Source organism: Schistocerca nitens, chromosome 3, assembly GCF_023898315.1.
Source record: "Schistocerca nitens isolate TAMUIC-IGC-003100 chromosome 3, iqSchNite1.1, whole genome shotgun sequence".
In the NCBI taxonomy this organism is placed as follows: domain Eukaryota; kingdom Metazoa; phylum Arthropoda; class Insecta; order Orthoptera; family Acrididae; genus Schistocerca; species Schistocerca nitens.
The window spans coordinates 683,311,537-683,332,226 of record NC_064616.1 but is presented as its reverse complement, the minus strand read 5'-3'; the positions used below and the strand labels follow the sequence as shown (position 1 = coordinate 683,332,226).

The window sequence follows — 20,690 nt, the reverse complement described above, 5'->3', positions numbered from 1 at the left end:
CGCCACGTGTGGGCTGCCACAGTTCGCACACTTCACTTCAGCATGGGTGTCCTCGGTAGCAGATAGTTACTGCTGGTGTGGGCACCTGCACACTTCACGCAAGCCTCGGGGAAGGAGCAGTGGTGAGCCTTGTGGCCCTTTCTCTGGCAGCGGAAGCACTGTGCCATGCCCCTCTTCTGCTTGAGATTTTCAATGGTGACCTTGTTGCTGGCCACCCATTGCAGCTGGTAGAGCCGCCTACATTTTCGGGGAAATTTCCCAAGACAGTTAGTTTAAGATTGCAAGTGAGTCCCTTGTGTTAGTAACTGCTGATGGCTGTGAAGCGTACTGTAGGGAAGTCCAACTGGAAGAACATTACTAGAGGTGCAACGGTGTCATGAAACTTGCAATAGACAAAATCATTAATACTGGTCATTCAGACAGTACAGATAATAATGAACATTACTAGAGGTGCAACGGTGTCATGAAACTTGCAATAGACAAAATCATTAATACTGGTCATTCAGACAGTACAGATAATAATGAATCGTGCACAGATGAGGAATATAATGAGACTGAGTCTGACTGACTACGAGTCTGATTCTGAGCAATTTTTGTGTGCCTACAAATCAGCATTACATTTGTGAATAAATGCTCAAAATTTTACTCATTCTCTTTTTATTACTACAAAGTAAGTTTTACTACTGGTTCTTTTTAATTTTCTATGAGAACAGACACTGAATTAGTAGCAACAAGCATCATCATTCAACATGACATTATGAATTTCAATTTCACAAATCCTGTAAGCTTTCATTATGCCGCTGTCTCAGTTTTACTTTCCCAGACATACAATACACAGCAGAAGATAGCTGTTATAGTGGTGGCTAATAGAGGGCACTGTCAATGCCACTTTGAGCACAAACTGTATGTGAAAGCAAGTGTGTTCCCAGCACTGCATGATGTCAGTGTGGCCTATTCCCTTGCATTTACACAATTTTTCATCACCACCACCATGATCTACATCTACTACGCATATGTTATGTTAGTTCACTAAGAACCTCTGGTTAGATGTAAGAGTGTGCCTGAAGGCCTTAATCTTAGCATGCAAAATTAATGTAAATAAATGTATTTACAGTGTTATTGCAATTTATTGCACTGGAAGTATGATACAAAATTTCTGACAAACTGTTTTGTTCTAATACAGAGGAGTGGCAGTGGAAGTCTAATCTCGCCTTCATTTGGAGCTCTGTGAAGCTTTGTGCCATTTCATATTATACGATTGTTGTGTAATTGATCCTGTTCATGTTGATGTGGTTGGTCTACACTGGCTATCTAATTGTTTTTGTGATTATATTATTAGTGCTGAATGACAGAATATAGTTTAACCAAAGCAACTTGATAGTTTGTCATGTGCCACAATGTGTGGTTGTCAGTTGGTTTTCAGTTAAGGCTCAGTCAAAAAGTACCAGGCTATTGGCCACTGCTGTCAGAAACATTAGTCAAACAGACTAAATGTAGCACCTGAGAACAGATTACATGTGTACAAAACAGCAAGTGAACTGACACACTGCTGGGGCAGATTGGGAACAGTAGATAACTTGTGCACAATGCTAACAGGTGATCGGAGGAACTTACATGAGGAACATCAGACCCATTAATCACGGCTTTTGATGAGTCTTAGGTATGTTGTAGTGGGAGCTATCCTGAGTACCTGGCTAGCAAATTTTCATGCAATGGCCCCTAGTTTAAGAGAAAATTGATGCTGAAGTTTTATGTGTACCTCCTATACCTGTTATGTTAATCAGTTTTTGACTGAACAAGTGCAGTGCAGCGACAAAGGTTTACGATTACTATGCTGTCTACATGGGCTCCAATACTGCCCCTGTGCCCTTGCAGAAGGATTCCATATAAAGACAAAAGTACTCATCCTCTATTTTGACCTCCATCACATAAATTATACGAATCAAACCAGCTGCCAGTACCAATCTATGTACAATAGACCCCTAGTGGAAAAAGGACTGAAAATCGATCTGAACAAGATTAGTCGTTCCTTCACAGCACAGTATACAATAACTGCATCAGGAAAGATATTGCCTTACATTTTTTATGTATGCGAGAACCACCCAGAAAATTTAGTCACACTGTTCAAAAAAGAGTTGATGAGTTGACTCAGAAATTAAAAATGTAATTGTGACCGGCATGAAATCACGGAAGTTCAAAAAAGTGCTAAGTGCTGTACAAAGAGTTTTTAAAAACTGTCATTCTCCTGTATGTGGGTTAAGATTTGTTGATTTGTTTATTTATTTATTTATTTTCCACATTCAGGGACGCCAGACTGCTTGGAAAATTTACAATAAAATCTTTATAGATGGAAAAACCATTCACCACATCATAAAAGTCATCCCATTGTGTACAAGCAATAATATTTGTGGGTGAATAAATCATCAGTCATAAAATAAATTATCCAAAAGGATACACCTTTTTATCACTTCTATTAATATTTTAATTATTCAACTTTTGCTTTATTTAATTTTGGAAAGCTTGACAAAGCTTGGACAATTTAGACTGCGGGGTCATGAGTTTTATAAATTCGCAGCGTGTTTAGCTGCTAGGATGTAAAGCAGATGGAACATGGCTTACTTCTGAGGCAATATTGAGCTACTAGTTCAGACAGAGTAGTGCATTTGCTGAACTGTGTGTCTTTAACATCACAACCCTTTGATCTCATTATGGATTAAAGCAGTTGTATCGTCACACATCTTAAATACATTAAAGAAAGGCAAACCTAAAACTGTAGCATTTGCAGATTTCGAGAAATGCTTCTGACAATGTTGACTGGAATACACTCTTTAAATTTCTGAAGATAAACAAGACTAAAATAACAGTGAGAAAAAGGCTATTTACAACTTGTAAAGATACCATATGGCAGTTATAAGAGTTGAAAGGCATGAAATAGAAGCAGTGGAAGAGAAGGGAGTGAGACAGGGCTGTGGCCTATCCCCAATGTTATTTAATCTGAACATGCAGTAAAAATACCCAAAGAAAAATTTGGAGAAGAAATTGAAGTTCAGAGGGAAGAAATAAAAACTTTCATGTTCATCAATGACATTGTAATTCTGACAGTCACAGCAAAGGTATTGAAAGAGCAGTTGAACAGAATGGAGTTGAATTACATCAGATGATGTTGATGGAATGACGTTGGGAAATGAGATACTAAAAGTAGTAGACGAGTTTTGCTACTTGGTTCGTGAAGTAGCTAATAACAGCTGAAACAGAGAGGATATGAAATGTAGAATGGCAAATGCAAGGACAGCAATTCTGGAGAAGAGAAATCTGTTAATATCGAACACAGATTTAAGTGTTAGGAAGTCTATTATGAAGGCATTTGTCTGGAGTGAAGCCTTGAATTGAATGAAACACTGACAACAAGCAACTCAGACAAGAACAGAATAGAGCTTCTGAAATGTGGTGCTACAGAAGAATGCTGAAGATTAGATGGGTAGATCACATGAATAATGAGGAAGTACTTAATAGAATTGGAGAGAAAAGAAATTTGTGGCACAACTTGACCAAAGGAAGAGACCTGTCGACGGGAAAAATTCTGAGACATCAAGAAATCATCAATTGCAGAGGGAGACCAAGAGAAGAGTACAGCAAGCAGGTTTAAATAGATGTGGGGTTCCAGTATTTATTCAGAGATGAATAGGTCTTTGGATTGAAGACAACAACAACATTACACCAATACAGTCGTAATCAGATTGGAGGAAACATCACGGTTTCGCTATATCAATATGTGGAATGTAAGGAAATTCATAAAGAATAATCATCATTTCAAACCTTAGCCAATATACAGAAAATATACTCTTCCAGATGTAAAGGTTGAACGAAACATATTCCAGAAACCATACTTTGACAGATTTTGACATGGGAAGTTCTGATTTTTAGTCTTTTAACCACTGTGCAGATAATGTATTGTCTTGTTTCAAGTTGCTCTCTGGAGATTTTCAATGAAGCAACGTAATTATTTAAAGCAAATATTGGGGTTTAACGCCTTACTGATGACATACTAATTAGAGGTAGAGCACAAGTGCGGACTTGAGAATAATGAAGAAGGAAACTGGAAATGTCCTCTTTGAGAAGACACCATCTCAACTATCATCCTAATCTATTTAGAGAAACCACAGAAAATCTCTATCTGAATGGTTGGATGAGGATTTGAAGTCAATCACTATACTCAACACCTTATTATTTAACTGGTTTAAGTAAATAGGCCAAGACTAATGGAAATAAATTTTGTATGTGACTTACATTGCTTTGGTTTCTTGCCATGTATTTCCCCACACGTATACACCATGACGCCGTACTAGAACGGCTGATGTTTCTGGATACTCTTCTAGTACTTGTTTCAGACGGAACTGTAAGTCTTCTTCTCGAGGAGTGTTCTCAATTATAGGAACCACCAATTCCTCATCATAGTGGTAGTATCGTCTCAGTTTCTGATTAAAAATACCCTACAGGAAAAGTATATTTATTATTTCACACATATACACAAAAGAAAGAAAATAATGCAAGAATCAAATATGCAGGAACAACTAGTGGAAACAGGCCATAGGTACAGCAAAAATGAGATGAAATAACAACCAAATAACACTTAACATATACTAACATAAAAAGAAATTTATTGTCTTGTTTGTGTTACAGACTACTTTTTGCCCTTAGCATTCTTAATGGTGTGGATAAATTTTTATTTTCTTCCTATCTTCAACCATGTTTCACAATATATATAACATGAGGCTTTGTTGTCCCCCTCAAAATCCTCTCTCTTCTGTGCCCTTGATTCATAAACCTAAATTAATAATATATACCTTTGGATATGACCCACTGACTGATATTTCTGAGATATCGTCCACAAATGTATTTCCTCCCCCATACTAATTTTCCTGGTGGTGGTAGTGGTAGTGGTGATGGTGGTGGTGGTGGTGGTGGTGGTGGTGGTGGTGGTGGTAGCAGTAGAAGAAGATTATTATTTCCATCTCACCTCCATTTGCTTTCCTGTCACAAATGTTTTGGCTTCCACACAGAGCTGAAAATAGAGTTACAAATATGCAATTTTCAAACCTTTAATAATCTCAGAATTATTCTGAGATTGCATGGAGAAAAGATTTTTATCTGCATTAGTCTTGCTTTCATTGCTCTTTCATTGTAAGTGTCATGTACAATTCTGCCTCCTAAACAAAAAAATTCATTCACTGCCTCTACTGTATCTACCCCCAATTTGATGTGCAGCACAGCTTCATTTTATTTTTGTTGTCTCTCATTGTCTTAGACTTCCTTTCGCTTAGCTCTAAACTCTAAATTACATAGACAGTTTATTTCTTTCACTAGTTCTCGTATTGTATTGTATTTTTATTGGCCCTGTTGTATACAAAAGCAGCTTAGTCATCTACAGGTGAATGTGATTTCTGTGCATACATATTTTTTTAAAAATTAAAAATAAAGCACTTGCTTCTAGAAAACCATATTTCCATGAACAGAACATTATTATTTGCATATTTTGAGATTTATGTTGAAGAGAGAATGAAGGAAACTAGTAGGAAACTATGTGAGGTAAACTGCATCATAATAATTATCTCTTTCCAACTATGTCACTGCCATTTTTTTAATTAATAAATGTAATTTACCAGATATACTTTTCTTCAAGATTTCTAACATCAGTACCCTTCATATAATCAGTCATTAATGAATGTTCCAGTAAACATGGGTCTGCAAATCAGCCAATTGTTAGATAAATGAAAAATGTGTGGTTACGATTCGCCACCAATTTCAATATTAAATATTGTCCTTGTCAGCACCCATTTATATGAAATGAAAACTTTCTGATTAAGTCTTCATCTAACCACTCTCAGATTTCACCTTCTAATACATATTACTAAAATTAGTAATACATGTGATTACTTTAGTTCAGTTACTCCAGCTGATAGTTTAGCAGGGTTGAAACAGGAGTCATAACAACAAACAAGATACAGTAGGTTTATTAGAAGTGGAGCAAAAAATTAAGACCATATAAAATTAAAACTGGCCATTTGTTCCCGGGTTCCCGGGTTCGATTCCCGGCGGGGTCAGGGATTTTCTCTGCCTCGTGATGGCTGGGTGTTGTGTGCTGTCCTTAGGTTAGTTAGGTTTAAGTAGTTCTAAGTTCTAGGGGACTTATGACCACAGCAGTTGAGTCCCATAGTGCTCAGAGCCATTTGAACCATTTGGCCATTTGTTTTATTACAGAGGAACAGACCAGGAAGGGAACCGAGGTACTCAGGAAAAGTAAAATTAATATTAGAGATATTAAAGTAAACTCATACAGAACTGAAAGACTTTATATGCCAAGTAAAAAGTCTATGCAAGAACACGCTAACAGACGGCTAAGGTGGTGTAATAATACAGTGATAATTTATAGAAACCTTTAAATGATAGAAAATAACAGCAAAGTTACACTGAGTTAATTAAAACAACTTAGAAATGTATTTGAGTGAGAGAAAAAATAATACAAAGTTTTTGAGAAAAATGACTTGTCTTTCTCATACTCTTACTGTTGTTGGACTTATGTTGTTATACATCACAATCCGAAAGTTAAGATGACAGATGGGTCACAGTGCCTATCAACACTAGTAACTCCACAGAGACATTCAAAGATTACTTTAAATGTCTGACTAATTCAAGAGACAAATCAGAAAGACATATAATTGATAATGATAATAGTAACAGTCTAAAAATAATTCCATATGAGGTGTATAAACCGCATCAAAGTATGAGGGAAGGAACGCCTCTGGGGATGGCGTTTCAACAGCAATGGTTTAAGTCTAAGGGAAAATAATACAAAAGAAGTTTGCAAAATTGTTTACTGGATACTTGCAAGGAAGACAATTCTTAGTACTTCAGAAACTGCTCCAATAATTCTGCTTCACAGCAAAGGAGAGAGATAGAGAAACAATACACCTACTTGCCCCCTCCCTGTAATTCACAAGATACTGTCATGTCATAACCACAATCACGTCCAAATCCAAAAGCAGGGCTGTCGAAGTGTAACACACAGCACTGAAATCACACTTTTTACCAACACCAACATACAGACAGTACTGCTATTTATACAAATATCAAATATTCCAGAACCTGTAATCATTAAAACATATGAAATTTCATGAACCTTCCAGAAATTATAAATAATGAATAGCAAATAACTGCTGGTGGTCAACTTTGAACTGGTGACCTGCAACGCACCCGCCAACTGCATGTAGAACAGCTTGTGGTATTGCTCCTTTCCCTGGAAAAACAACGATCTGCCATTTCAGAAGTTCTCATTGGAACTTACGATGGTATCCTGGATATAGACTGTATCAATGGTCATCTGTACAGCAGCACTTGTGGATTCCCCATACTGGTCACATTATCACAGCCGCCTCATCATCAATGGTAGCCCCTCCCATCAAAAACTTGTGACTCTTCAGGTCTTCAGTTCCCTTGAATAAGAAGCTCTCACTGCCAATCTGTGCCTCAGGACTGTAACAAGGCTTCATTCAGTGCACATGGATGAAGACTTTACACTTTTGTCTCCTTGATTAGTCATAATCCTTGACTTCATATGTAATGTTCTAGGCTGTATCTCACTGGCTGGTGACTGGTGTTACAGCACTCTCGGTCCTTCTCCTGGGTGTCCAGGAGCCATGTGCAAGCCAGGTGTCTTGCTTCTTTGGTCCTGGCAATTAGCTCCCTTGCTTCTTTGGTCATGGTGATTAAGTGTTTCATGTAGTATTCCATTTTGTCAAGTTGAAATGGGAACAGTATATCCATTGTTGTTTGGCTTCATGACTATGGAGCAGAAAGGACGGTGTAAGGCCAGTAGTGTCTCATTGCTATGTTGTATGCAAATGGCATGACATATGGTATTTTATCCCAATATCTCTGTTCAACATCAACATACGTTAAGGGAATATCTGCTGTCTTATTAAAGGGTTCTGGGAGGCCATTTGTCTGTGGGTGTTAAGACATTTGTCATCATATGGATGGTGTGGTAACACGAAATTACTTCCAATACTAGTCTTGATTGGAAAACTTTTCCACAATCACAGATTATCACATAGTGTGCTCTGTGCTTCAGAGTGTAGTCTTCCATAAGCAGCCTGGCAATTTCTGCTTCAGCAGTTAGCACAGCTTCAGTAACAGCGTATCAGGTGACACAGTCAGTGCTGACTATTATCCATCGATTCATGGTTCCTGAGCTCAGGAATGTCCAAAAGAGGTCCATCCCTGTTCATTGGAATTGCACTGCTACAGACAGAATTTGTACCAGATATCCTGGAGGTAACTCCAGCACAGGCTCTCACTGTTAGCATTCCTTATAGTGGCTCACATAGCATCTAACGGGTCAGTGGAGACCCGGCCAGTGATGTGTGTGTGTGTGTGTGTGTGTGTGTGTGTGTGTGTGTGTGAGTGAGTGAGAGAGAGAGAGAGAGAGAGAGAGAGAGAGAGAGAGAGAGAGAGAGATTCTGCCTAGAGTCTTCATGAATTCCAGATGATCAGATGTAGGAGTGTTGTGGAAATACTTCAAGATAGTTGGCTACAGATGAACTGGGATGACGAGCAACCATTTCTGCCCCCATTGGATCATACTTTCTTTTATACAATGATCTGTTTATTAATTAAAATTGTCCTTTGGTCAGATCCTCCTCCATCAAGGCTTCTATGGTTTCCAGCAATGCTGCATCTTCATTGTGTGTAACACCAATCTCATAATGTAGCTATGACAGATTTTTGTCCATGCCATTGTGTTCTGCCAAAGGATTCCTTGAAAGGCAGCTGGTAACCTTGTGTTTGTGTCGGTTTTTGTATACCAGTGTCATGGTGTACTTCTGAAGCCCACGTCCATCTCACAGGTCGACCTGATGGATCCTTCAGTCTACTCAGTCTGTGTAGAGAATGGTGTTCTGTCACAATGGTGAAAAGTTTGCCACATAAGTACTGCTGGAACTTGTTGATGGCCCAAAGAACTCCAAAGCATTTCTCGGTTGCAGAGCACTTCGTCTTGGACTTCAAGAATTCTCTGGAAGCATAAGCTATAATCTTTTCAGCATATTTCTGAGTTTGTATGAGAATTGAACCTACTCAATAACATTTTGGTGTTGGCCTGAAGTTCTATCTTTACCTTCTTGTGATACAATGTTAGGAATGGAGAAGATGTTAGTGCATCCTTAAAGAAAAGGAAACCCCTTTCTTGCACCTTGTTTCAGGCAAATTTGGCATCTCCCTACAGTAGTTCCTGTAATTGATGTGGCTTGCTACAAAAGTCCTGTCTGAATTGCCAGAAGTACAACCACACTCTGGGAAAACTTCTCACTTTATGAATGCGCTGAGGAGGTGAGAATCTGCGACTGCTCTTATTTTCTCTGGATCAGGATGGACTCAGATGCCATTCACTAAATGTTCAAAGATTCTTATTTCTTTGGATTTCTTGGATTCGGGCATGGGAATGAAATTTCTGTACACTTCAATACAAGTTGTAGGTAGCTTAGATGTTCTTCAGACATGTTTGAGAAAAAAACAGTAATGTCGTCGAGATACAAATATGACAAGCATGTGTGCATGTATTTGTTTTTATATTTTTCTCACAAGCACCCTGCCCCCCTACTTTCTCTACCCCATATACAACTGGTTTTAGTAAGCAGTATGTATAGGTACATATTTGTTTCCTCATTTTGCAGTGACAAGATTTACATCATATGTTCAAAGGTGGCTGGAGTGTTATGTAGTCAAAAAAATGCAACTTTGAACTCAGAAGCTATCAGGGATTCTAAGCACAGTCTTTTCTTGGTCAGCCTCGTCAACCTCAATTTGTCAGTAGTTTGTCTACTTGTCCATAGTTAAGAAATGCTTTGTTCCTTTCAAGCAGTCTAGACTAACATCAATGTGTGGCAATGGATAGAGAGATGCTAGTAATTGATGCAGAAAACACCATGCTTTGTCACCCTTTCTCGCAAGGACGAACAAAGGTGACCAAGGACTAACAGTTCAGTGATGTCATCATGCACGATCTTCTCAATTTCCTCACCAGTTATCCTTCATTCAGCTGGCGACACCTATTATGAATGCTGGCTTAATGGGACAATGATATCATATGTTGATATGGTGTTTTACCATGGGCCATTTGGTCTGTCTTTTCTCCACACCAGATTTTAAAGCATCTGAAAACTGCTGCAGAACTGTTAACAAATGTTTATGTTGTTCCTTGTTCGAGCTATATGCTATTGGCTGTTTCATAGTGGCTTCCTCAACTGCATTGCCTGTAGTGGTAGGGGAGCACGATTCTTCGTCAATGCCACTAATCTGTCCTTCATGACCTGGTTCAGCTGTTGCTACAAACATACCTTTAGGGATGAGTTGGGGCTACCCATGACAAAGTTCTCCTTAACGACGTACAATGGTATGATAGTTGCTGGCCTGCAGAATTCACTTGTAAGCCTGAGTAGCTTTTTGCAATCGACAAAAGCATCTGAGCATCTGGACTGACTATTACAATTTGTCTCATTGATGATGAGAGGATATCATCATCTTCAATGGTTAACAACCACCCTTACGAACCTTATGTCTACTAATAGGATAAAATCTGTCAATATGGAGCTCTGATTTTCTACAATATACGACTGCTTGAGATGGCAACAAAAAGTCGCATCTGAGAGTAATGTTAGGACTAAATTCTGTTAAAATGACAAATTCAAAAGGTTGTGTTCTGTCACAGAGTGTTATTCTTGCATTCCATGTTCCTGTCCACTGGACATGTTTCCTATTTGTGACTTTTAGTATAATCACACACCACTGTCTTCTTTATCTAGCTACAATAGGCATTTGACATTAAAAAAAGGAAGCCCCTGAGTCAACTGGACAGGTTAGCCATTGATGATGAGCATTAGCAGTGTACTGCTTGACAGTCAGGTCAATTAAACATCTAGGCGTAACATTTCAAAGCGATATGAAGTGGAATGAGCACATAAAGACAGTAGTAAGTCAGGTGAATGGTCAGCTTTGTTTTATTGGTTGTTCAAAAAATGGTTCAAATTGCTCTGAACACTATGGGACTTAACATCTATGGTCATCAGTCCCCTAGAACTTAGAACTACTTAAACCTAACTAACCTAAACACAGCACACAACACCCAGTCATCACGAGGCAGAGAAAATCCCTGACCCCGCCGGGAATCGAACCCGGGCGCGGGAAGCGAGAACACTACCAAACGACCACGAGCTGCGGACTTTCATTGGGTGTATTTTAGGAAAGTGTTTCTCATATGTAAAGGATATCACATACAGAATACTAGTGTGACCCATTCTTGAGTACCATTCGAGTGTTTGCTATGCCCATCAGGTCAGATTAAAGGACAACATCTAAGCAATTTAGATGCAGGCTGCTACATTTGTTACCAGCAAGTTCAATCAACATGCGGGTGTTACAGAAATACTTGTGAACTCAAGTGGGTATCCTGGAGGGAAGACGACAAACCTTTCACTGAGCAGTGTTGAGAAAATTTAGAGAACCGGATCTGGAAGCTGGCTGCACAACGATTCTATTGCTGCAAACATAATTTCACCCAAGGACCATGAATGCAAGAGAAATTAAGTCCCGCAGAGGTACATAGACAGTAGTGTTTCCCTTGCTCCATTTTTGAGTGGGAAAGGAAACATAATGACTACTAGTGGTACAAGGTACCCACCGCAACAAACCATATAATGGCTTGCGACACTGAATATTCCAGACTACGCAAACATTACAAACATAAGAAATTTCAAGAACCTTGAAATGATGAATAACAAATAACTCCAGTAATCATGTTTAAATGGAGGCCTGTAGCACACTAGTCAGTGATAGTAATCATTACTCCACTTTAAAATGTGACATTCACGTGAAACTGAGACATATGGGAAAATTAAGTAAACTCTTTACTTTTTCAAAAGTAATCACCACAACTGTTGAAATATGGAACAAGATGTTCAGTGCCTTCATGGAAAAATATTGGCAGTTGCCTATGGAACCATAATTGTACCGAGGCATGCACCTTTACATCCAAAGCAAATCAATGGTCACAAATGCCTTTCATGAGGGCTCAAAAAATATGGAAATTGCGTAGGGAGAGATCAGACTATATGGAAGATGTGGAAGGGCATCCCACTGAAACTTCTTCAGCATAGTCTGAACATCAGGCACATCAACTTCAGGAAAGCTGTGAAAACTTTCTCTGACTGCAAGGGCCCACTGCTGATTGACTTTCTGGAACACAGCATCACAATTAACACGTAGTGGTGTGTAGACACTTTGCAAAACTTTAAATGCACCATCAAGTCCAAATGCCCAGGAATATTGAAAGCAGGCTTCGTTCTGTTGCAGGATAATTCCCACCCACACATTGCCAAGACTGTTTCACTGTATTGCAGAAGTTTCACTGGGAAGCCCTTACACATCATCCACACAGTCCCAATCTCACCCCATGCAGTTTTCATATTTTTTGAGACCTAAAGAAACACATTAATGACTGTCAATTTGCTTCATAGAAAGATGTGCATGCCTGGGTGCAATCATGATTCCATATGCTACTGCAAATATGTCTCCAAGAAGACATGGACTGTATTGTCTCACAGTGGGATAAATGTATTAACAGTTATGGTGATTACTTTTGATATAATAAACAGTTTACTTAATTTTCCATCTGTCTCATTTTCATTTGGTTGTCCCTTATACAGGCAGCACAGCTCATGGGAATATTAACTGACATCATCAACAACCACTTAGAGAGAAATAGATTTTAATTTTCAAGTCTCAAATGAAACTGTAGAATGACCCTATGAATTACCAATCTGCACACAATTTTGAGATTTTACAAAAGCTTTCAATAATATTTTAGGAAAATCTGTAGTTTCAGCATTTTAAAAACAAGGCAATTATTTTAATATACTGAAAAATGAGTACACCAATGCTACAAATTTCATTGAACTTCATGAAGACAGTGATAGTCAAAAGTGAAAGAATAGTCAGGCAAAGAGATACCACCAGAACTATTCTCAGATCTCTGAACTGGAGAAACAAAACAGTAATGTATGTTGATGGTACCCAGCTGCAACCCTTTTGTTTTGCTGATGACATCATCTTGTTTACGCCTAATACAGATACACTTCAAGCAAGAGAACACCTTAACATAGCACATTTGAGAGTATGCCTGAAAAATCATATTACATTTAATGTATAATCAATATACAAAAAAGCTGAAGACAATGAGTGGATGGACTGTGAAAGAAAGATACAGAGGAGTAAAAAGAGTAGAGTGCTCTTAGTGAACTAAATACATTTTAAAAAACTTAACTTTCCACGTGTATGAGAAGGGATGTTTACAATCCCTGTGCATTACAGACTGTTGCTTGTGTTAGTGTCAAGGACTTTTAAATGCAAAAATCATTCAAGAAGTGAGGGATATTTTGTGAGCATTGGAGAAACAGAGACAAGAAAAACAAACTAATGGTTTACAGGAATGAAAGGATCATATGGTATTACTGACTGGGAGAAACTATGTGGGGTCATTTAGCTGCCTTGTGCAAGTCTTCCTTCTTTTGGTGATTTGTGCATCACTGAAGATGAGATGAAATCATTAGAACAACACAAACATCCAGTTCTGAGGGGACGAGGAAATTTCCTGCCCAACTGGGGGTCGAACACAGGATCCAAGAAACTAAGGGCAGTAATATTAATCCACAGACCATGAGCTGTGGACTGGATTAAAAAACAGAATGGATTTGAGGATGCAACTATACAGATCAAAAAAAGTTTTGCATCACTTCGGTTCCAAGAGTTCCGGAACCTGTCGAGAAAATTGGAATAGAGATCAACAAACATCATTTCCACCATTTTTATTGCTCATAAAAACCACACATTGCATGTTGTACCACCATACAGCAAGACTTTCAGAGGTGGTTATCCAGATTGCTGTACACACCGGTATCTCTAATACCCAGTAGCATGTCCTCTCGCATTGATGCATGCCTGTATTTGTTGTGGCATACTATCCAGAAGTTCATCAAGGCACTGTTGGTCCAGATTGTCCCACTCCTCAACAGCGATTCAGCGTATATCCCTCAGAGTGGTTGGTGTGTCACGTCGTCCATAAACAGCCCTTTTCAATCTATCTCAGGCATGTTCAATAGGGTCCATGACTGAAGAGCATGCTGACCACTCTGGTCAAGCAATGTCATTATCCTGAATGAAGTCATTCACAAGGTGTGCACCATAGGGGCGCGAATTGTCATCCACGAAAACGAATGCCTCGCCAATATGCTGCCGATATGGTTGCACTATCGGTCAGAGGATGGCATTCACGTATCGTACAGCTGTTACAGCACCTTCCACGACCACCAGCGACATACATTGGCCCCACATAATACCACCCCAAAACATCAGGGATCCTCCACCTTGATGCGCTCATTGGATATTGTGTCTAATGCGTTCAGCCTGACAACATTGCCTCGAAACATGTTTCCGACAATTGTCTAGTTGAAGGCATATGCAACACTCATCGGTGAAGAGAACGCGATGCCAATCCTGAGCGGTCCATTCAGCATGTTGTTGGACCCATCTGTACCGCACTGCATAGTATCGTGGTTGTAAAGATGGACTTCGCCATCAACTTCAAGAGTGAAGTTGCGAATCACGCATCCTATTGCACACACTTTGAGTCTTAACATCATGTCCTATGGCTGCACAAAAAGCATTATTCAACATGGTGGCGTCTCTGTCAGGGTTCCTCAGAGCCATAATCCATAGGTAGCGGTCATTCACGGCAGTAGTAGCCCTCAGGCGGCCTGAGTGAGGCATGTCATTGACAGTTCCTGTCTCTCTGTATCTCCTCCATGTCCGAACAACCTCACTTTGGTTCACTCCAAGATTCCCGGACATTTCCCTTGTTGAGAGCCCTTCCTGGCACAAAGTAACAATGCGGACACAACTGTAAAAAAACTGCAGCAATGTGAGTGTAACTCAAAAAGTGTGGAAACTAAAAAACAGAAGGAAAGCTTAGAAAACCACTATAGAAGGGGGGGGGGGGGGGGGTTGTTTTCTCCAAAAAGAGCTTCAAATGACCGACGTCATCTCACTGACACTACTAAACTCGAGGACGCGATCGGCTGAGCGCGTGTCATCTGCTAAAATGGAAGATATATCAGGCGACAACTGTAGATGGGCGTGTAGCGGAGTAAAGTAGGGGCACTCAAATAAAAGGTGTCTCACCGTCCACAGTTGAGAGCAATGGGGACAAAGTGGGTGAGGATCGCCAATTTAAAGATGTCGATGGCTAAAAAGACAGTGCCCTATCCGGGAGTCTAGTTAAAATTGCCTCCTCCTGACGATGAGTTCGGGAGGAAGAGGTCCAAGCACAGGGAAGAGCTTTCACGTCCTGCAATTTATTATTGGGAAGTGTCGACCAATGTGCGTGCCATAAAAGAGGAACATGATGACATAAAACACTCTGCAGATCGGCGAAGGGAACCATGTGAACAGCAGGCTGAAGAAGGGAGACTGCAGCCTTGACCGCTATATCGGCCGCCTCGTTTCCACGGATACCAACGTGTCCTGGGATCGAGAGGAATGCCACAGAGACGCCCCCAAACTGGAGCAAGTGGAGGCAGTCCTGAATCTGGTGGACAGCGTAGAGAGCTTGGAGACTGAGGAGAGAGCTGAGCGAATCTGAGCATATAATATACTGTATCTGCTGATGGTGACGGATGTATTGGACAGCCTGGAGATCAGCGTAAAGCTCCGCAGTAAAAACCGAACACTGGTCGGGAAGCTGAAATCAATTAGGGGTGTCGCCAACAATATAGGCACTCCCAACACCAAATGATGTTTTTGAGCCATCAGTGTAAATAAATGTGGCACCCTTCATTTGTGTGCATAGAGCAGCAAATGCCCAATGATAAACGAGAGAAGGGGTACCATCCTCGGGACGCTGACAAAGGTCATGGAGCAGGCAGGTCTGGGGGCAGAGCCAAGGACATGCTGTACTCTCAGCTGTCAAGAAAGTTTTACGAAAGTGGAAGGAAAGAGAACATAGCAGTTGACGGAAGCAGACTCCCAGCGGTAGTAGAGAGGAAGGGCGGTCTGCATACCCTAAATCCAAGGAGGCGTCAAAAAAAAAAGGTCATGGGCCAGATTAGCAGGCATAGAAGACAGATGGCTATCATAAAGACTTAGAAGGATAGCTCGCCGATTGGGCAGTGGAGGGTCAGCAGTATTGGCATAAAGGCTGTCCACAGGGCTGGTGTAAAAAGCTCTAGATGCTAAACGCAATCCACGGTGGTGGACAGAGTCGAGATGCCGAAGAATAGACGGCCGAGCAGAGGAGTAAACTATGCTTCCCTAGTCAAATTTCGAGTGCACTGAGGCGCGATATAGGTGGAGAAGGACCACTTGGTCCGCTCCCCAGGAGGTACCATTCAGCACACGGAGGGTGTTGACAGATCGCAGACAGCGAGCCAAAGATAGGAAACGTGGGAGGACCAGCACAGTTTTCTGTCAAACATAAGTCCCAAGAATTTAGCGACGTTCATGAACAGAAAGTCAACAGGGCCTAGATGTAGGGAAGGCGGAAGAAACTCATTACAACGCCAAAAACTGACACAAACAGTCTTACTGGGAGAAAAGCGGAAGCCAGTTTCAATGCTCCAAGAGTGGAGGTGATCGAGACATCTTTGAAGACGTCATTCAAGAAGGCCGGTCTGTTGAGAGCTGTAGTACATCGCAAAATCGTCCACAAAGAGGGAGCCCAAGACATCGGGAAGGAGACAATCCATAATTGGATTTATGGCAATGGCAAACAGTACAACACTTAGTACGGACCCCTGGGGGTACCCTGATTTATTGGGAGAATATATGGGAGAGAGTAGTGTTCACTCGCACTTTAAATGTGCGCTCTGCCATAAATTCATGAATAAAAAGGGGCAGCCAACCTCGAAAGGCCCAAGAGAACAGTGTGCGGAGGATGCCTGTCCTCCAACAGATATCGTATGCTCTCTCCAGATCAAAAAATATTGCTACCGTTTGGAATTTCCTGAGAAAATTGTTTATTATATAAATGGAGAGAGCAGCAAGATGGTCCACTGCAGAACGATGCTTTCAGAAAACCGCATTGGCAGGTGTTAAAAGGCTTTGGGATTCCAGCCATCGGGCTACACGGCAGTTCACCATATGCTCCAAAACCTTAAGCCGTCGGCACACGGACCGTGCTGCCGAACGTTAACGTTGAGCGTGCCCAGTTCAACGTGCTGCTCAACGCTCAGGAACGATGCGACTTGTGCATACGGTACGTGGACCCCAACGTGGTATACACGATCGCAACGCACTCAAGCGACAGTTGAGGGATGTTTCTAGTTCGTTAATCACACTGTTTACTCAACGGGCGCGTAAAATTCCCACGTTAGCTCTATTAAAATGCACATTTCTTCCATCGTCCACGAAAAGGAAAGTACCATGTCCAATCAATAAGGACACAGGCTTATAAAAGTTCCATTACAAGCAGTGCGCTACAAAATTGGAATACTTTCCGCATAAGATAAACATTATTTCATCATTCCCACATTTTAGTAAAACCCCAAGGTGAGTCTTACTTGATCACTGTTCGTACCCAGTAGCAGAATCTTTGCAACATGTCAATTACGAAGCGTAAAAGAAAAAGGAGAAAAAATACCTTTATACAAGTAGCGTAAGCTGTCCTTTAGATTAAGCCAATCGAACAAAATCTCCCCTCAAAAAAAGGTGAACTTGTATTTACATAAAATCAAACATTACAGTCTATACTTATATTAAACTAATAATAAAGTATCAGAACCTAATAAAAACGCGAATGTTAGGAAAAAAAATAGTCGTGTCAGGACGCGAACCACCGCCCCAACAAAAAAACCTCACTAGTATACAATGATGCTATTCATTACGCTATACCATCACATCTGGTGTATCTAATGATAGTACCTTACCTCTTGCCAAAAACTTTAATCGTAGATATTTTACTAACTGAAATTTAATTATAACACATTGTACCAAGAACAATGCGTTTTGGGTGGATCTTCAGTGTGTCGCTGCCTTCAAATAGCCTACTCTCATTATACGCAAGTTACAATAATTATTTTGCCGCGAATATGATGTTTCTCATTATTTTATTGGAACGAATCACACAGTTAACAATGAGTTTTGCAGTGATTCTCAATTTGATGGTGCTCGGAACGGCATATATACGTATAGGCTTGAAATGAATGACAATATGGCGCGTCACAACTCTGTACTGAAGGGAGACGGCGTGCTTGTGACGTAGGTGGCGTTGTGCCATGTCATTGGTCAACGCTCAGATGCACGCTGAGAATATCTGACATGCCAGATATTGCTCTGCACGTTCGGAAAGACTCCCGAGCGTGCTATTCCATGCTGTGACGTCAGAAACTCGGCACGCTCAACGCTCAACGTTCGGATGCACGGTCCGTGTGCCGACGGCTTTAGATACATTACTCATGAGAGAAATGGGGCAATAGCTAGAGGAGAGATGTTTGTCCTTTCCAGGTTTCGGAACAGGAACGATGATAGCTTCCCGCCATCTTCTGGGAAAAGTACTGTTGATCCAAATTCGATTATAAAGGCAAAGGAGGTAATGCAGACTATGGTATGATAAATGGAGCAACATTTGGATGTGGACACCATTCAATCCTGGGGCGGAAGAGCGAGAAGAAGAGAGTGTGTGTTGGAGCTCCCATATGGAGAAAACAGTATTATAACTTTCGCTATTGTGAGAGGAGAAAGCAAGAGGTCACACTTCCGCTGCACGTTTCTTCAGGAGAAAGGCTGGTGGGTAATTTGAAGAGCTTGAAATCTCAGCAAAGTGTTGACCCAATGAGTTAGAAATTGCAACAGGTTCCACTAAGGTATCATACCCAACAGTGAGCCCAGAGATCAGGGAGAAAATAGGCGCGCCAGATAACCGTCAAATGTGACTCCGAACTCCTGAGGAGGGAGTAAAGGTGTTAAAAGAGCTAGTAAAGAGGTCCCAGCTTAACTTCTTGCTATCACAGATGACACTACGATATCGCGCACGTAACTGCTTATAGCAGATACAGTTGGCCAAAGTAGGATGGTGGCAGAAAATGCGAAGAGCATGTTACTGCTCACATATTGTGTCACGGCACGCCTCAGTCCACCAAGGAACTGGGATGTGCCAGGGCAAATCAGAGGTGCGAGGTATTGAACATTCCGCGGCTGTATGAATAACTTCTGTAACATGAGTGACCTGTTCATCGACACTAGGAAAATGACGGTCATCGAATGTTGCTAGAGACGAAAAAAGTGTCCAATCGGCTTGGGCAAACTTCCAGCATCTCGGGCGCATAGATGGCAGTTGTGGCTGCAATCAAAGGACACATGGAAAATGGTTACTCGAGTGTGAGTCAGCAAGAGCAAACCATTCCAAGTGCCAAGCTAGCTGAACAGTACCGACGGAAAGGTAGACAAAAATGTAGGTTTCCCAGAGTTGAGGCAAACAAGATCCACTTGGTGGAAGACGTCAATCAATAGGGAGCCTCTCGCAGATAAGGACGCGGAGATCCCCAAAGTGGGTGGTGGGTATTGAAGTCCGCAACCAGCTAATAGGGGGGTGGGAGCTGACCAAGGAGATGAAGGAGATCAGCTCTTGCCATCAATGTGGACGATGGAATGTATACGGTACAAAGAGAGAAGATGTATCCAGAAAGGGAAAGACAGACAGCAACAGCTTGGAAGGAACTGTTTAAGGGGATTGGATGATAATGGACAGTATCATGGAGAAGAATCTTAAGTCCCCCATGTGCTGGAGTGCTATCAACAGAGGGGAGATCGAACCGGACTGACTGAAAATGAGGGAAAACAAAGCTATCGTCGGGACGCAGATTTTTTTCCTGAAGACAGAAGATAACCAGCAAGTAGGATCGTAAGAGGATCGACAATTCATCCCAATTGGTTCTAATGCCGTGGATATTCCAATGGATAATTGACATAGGATGGACAGCAAAGGGAAGAATCTCACCACGGTTTCTCTCAACTCAACGACTGCTGAGAGCCGGCGGCCGACAGAGTGGAATGGCATTCAGCCAAAGGCAGAAGATCCTGATCCATGGGTTGTTTGGGGGCAGCTCCTGCCACCAGCGATCGGCCGGTTGATCGGCTGCCAGCAGTGCGCCTTGGCGACAGAAGACGGCCGAGGGCGGTTACCGCCAGGTGGCGCTGTAGATGAGACATGCCGTGGCGGAGAAGGAGAGGAACTTGGTTTCTTATGAGCCTTCTTGGAAACAGGACGTTGAGATGAGGGAGGAACTCATGGTTGTGTTGTCGGGGTACGTAAAAAAGCTTCGCGAGTAGACTCTTTTTTGGAAGTCCGGATGACTGATTCTGGGGCTCGTTGTTTAGCAGAAGCCGATGAAGGGCGAGTTGTAGAGTGAGCAGGTGATAGTGGGGAGGTTGAACGGCAATCTTTGTGCTGGCTGATCTGACGACCGTGGCACTAAAGGTGAGATCACAAGTCTGCATGGCTGCCTCCTTAGTAGGCCGACGAGATGCAAGGACAGTGCTATATTTACCTGCCGGAGGCACAGTGGACTTTCGACTGGCAAATAACTTACGAG

General features: G+C 41.3%; 1 protein-coding gene across 1 annotated transcript in view; it reads right to left on the bottom strand.

Annotated features, from left to right (window-relative positions):
* Positions 1-20,690, bottom strand: part of LOC126249713 (probable methylthioribulose-1-phosphate dehydratase) — a 93,910-nt gene that overhangs the window by 12,746 nt on the left and 60,474 nt on the right. Inside the window, exon 6 of the mRNA XM_049951393.1 lies at positions 4,288-4,490. Within this exon, the coding sequence (XP_049807350.1) occupies positions 4,288-4,490 (203 nt within the window). The remainder of the gene's footprint in view (positions 1-4,287; positions 4,491-20,690) is intronic.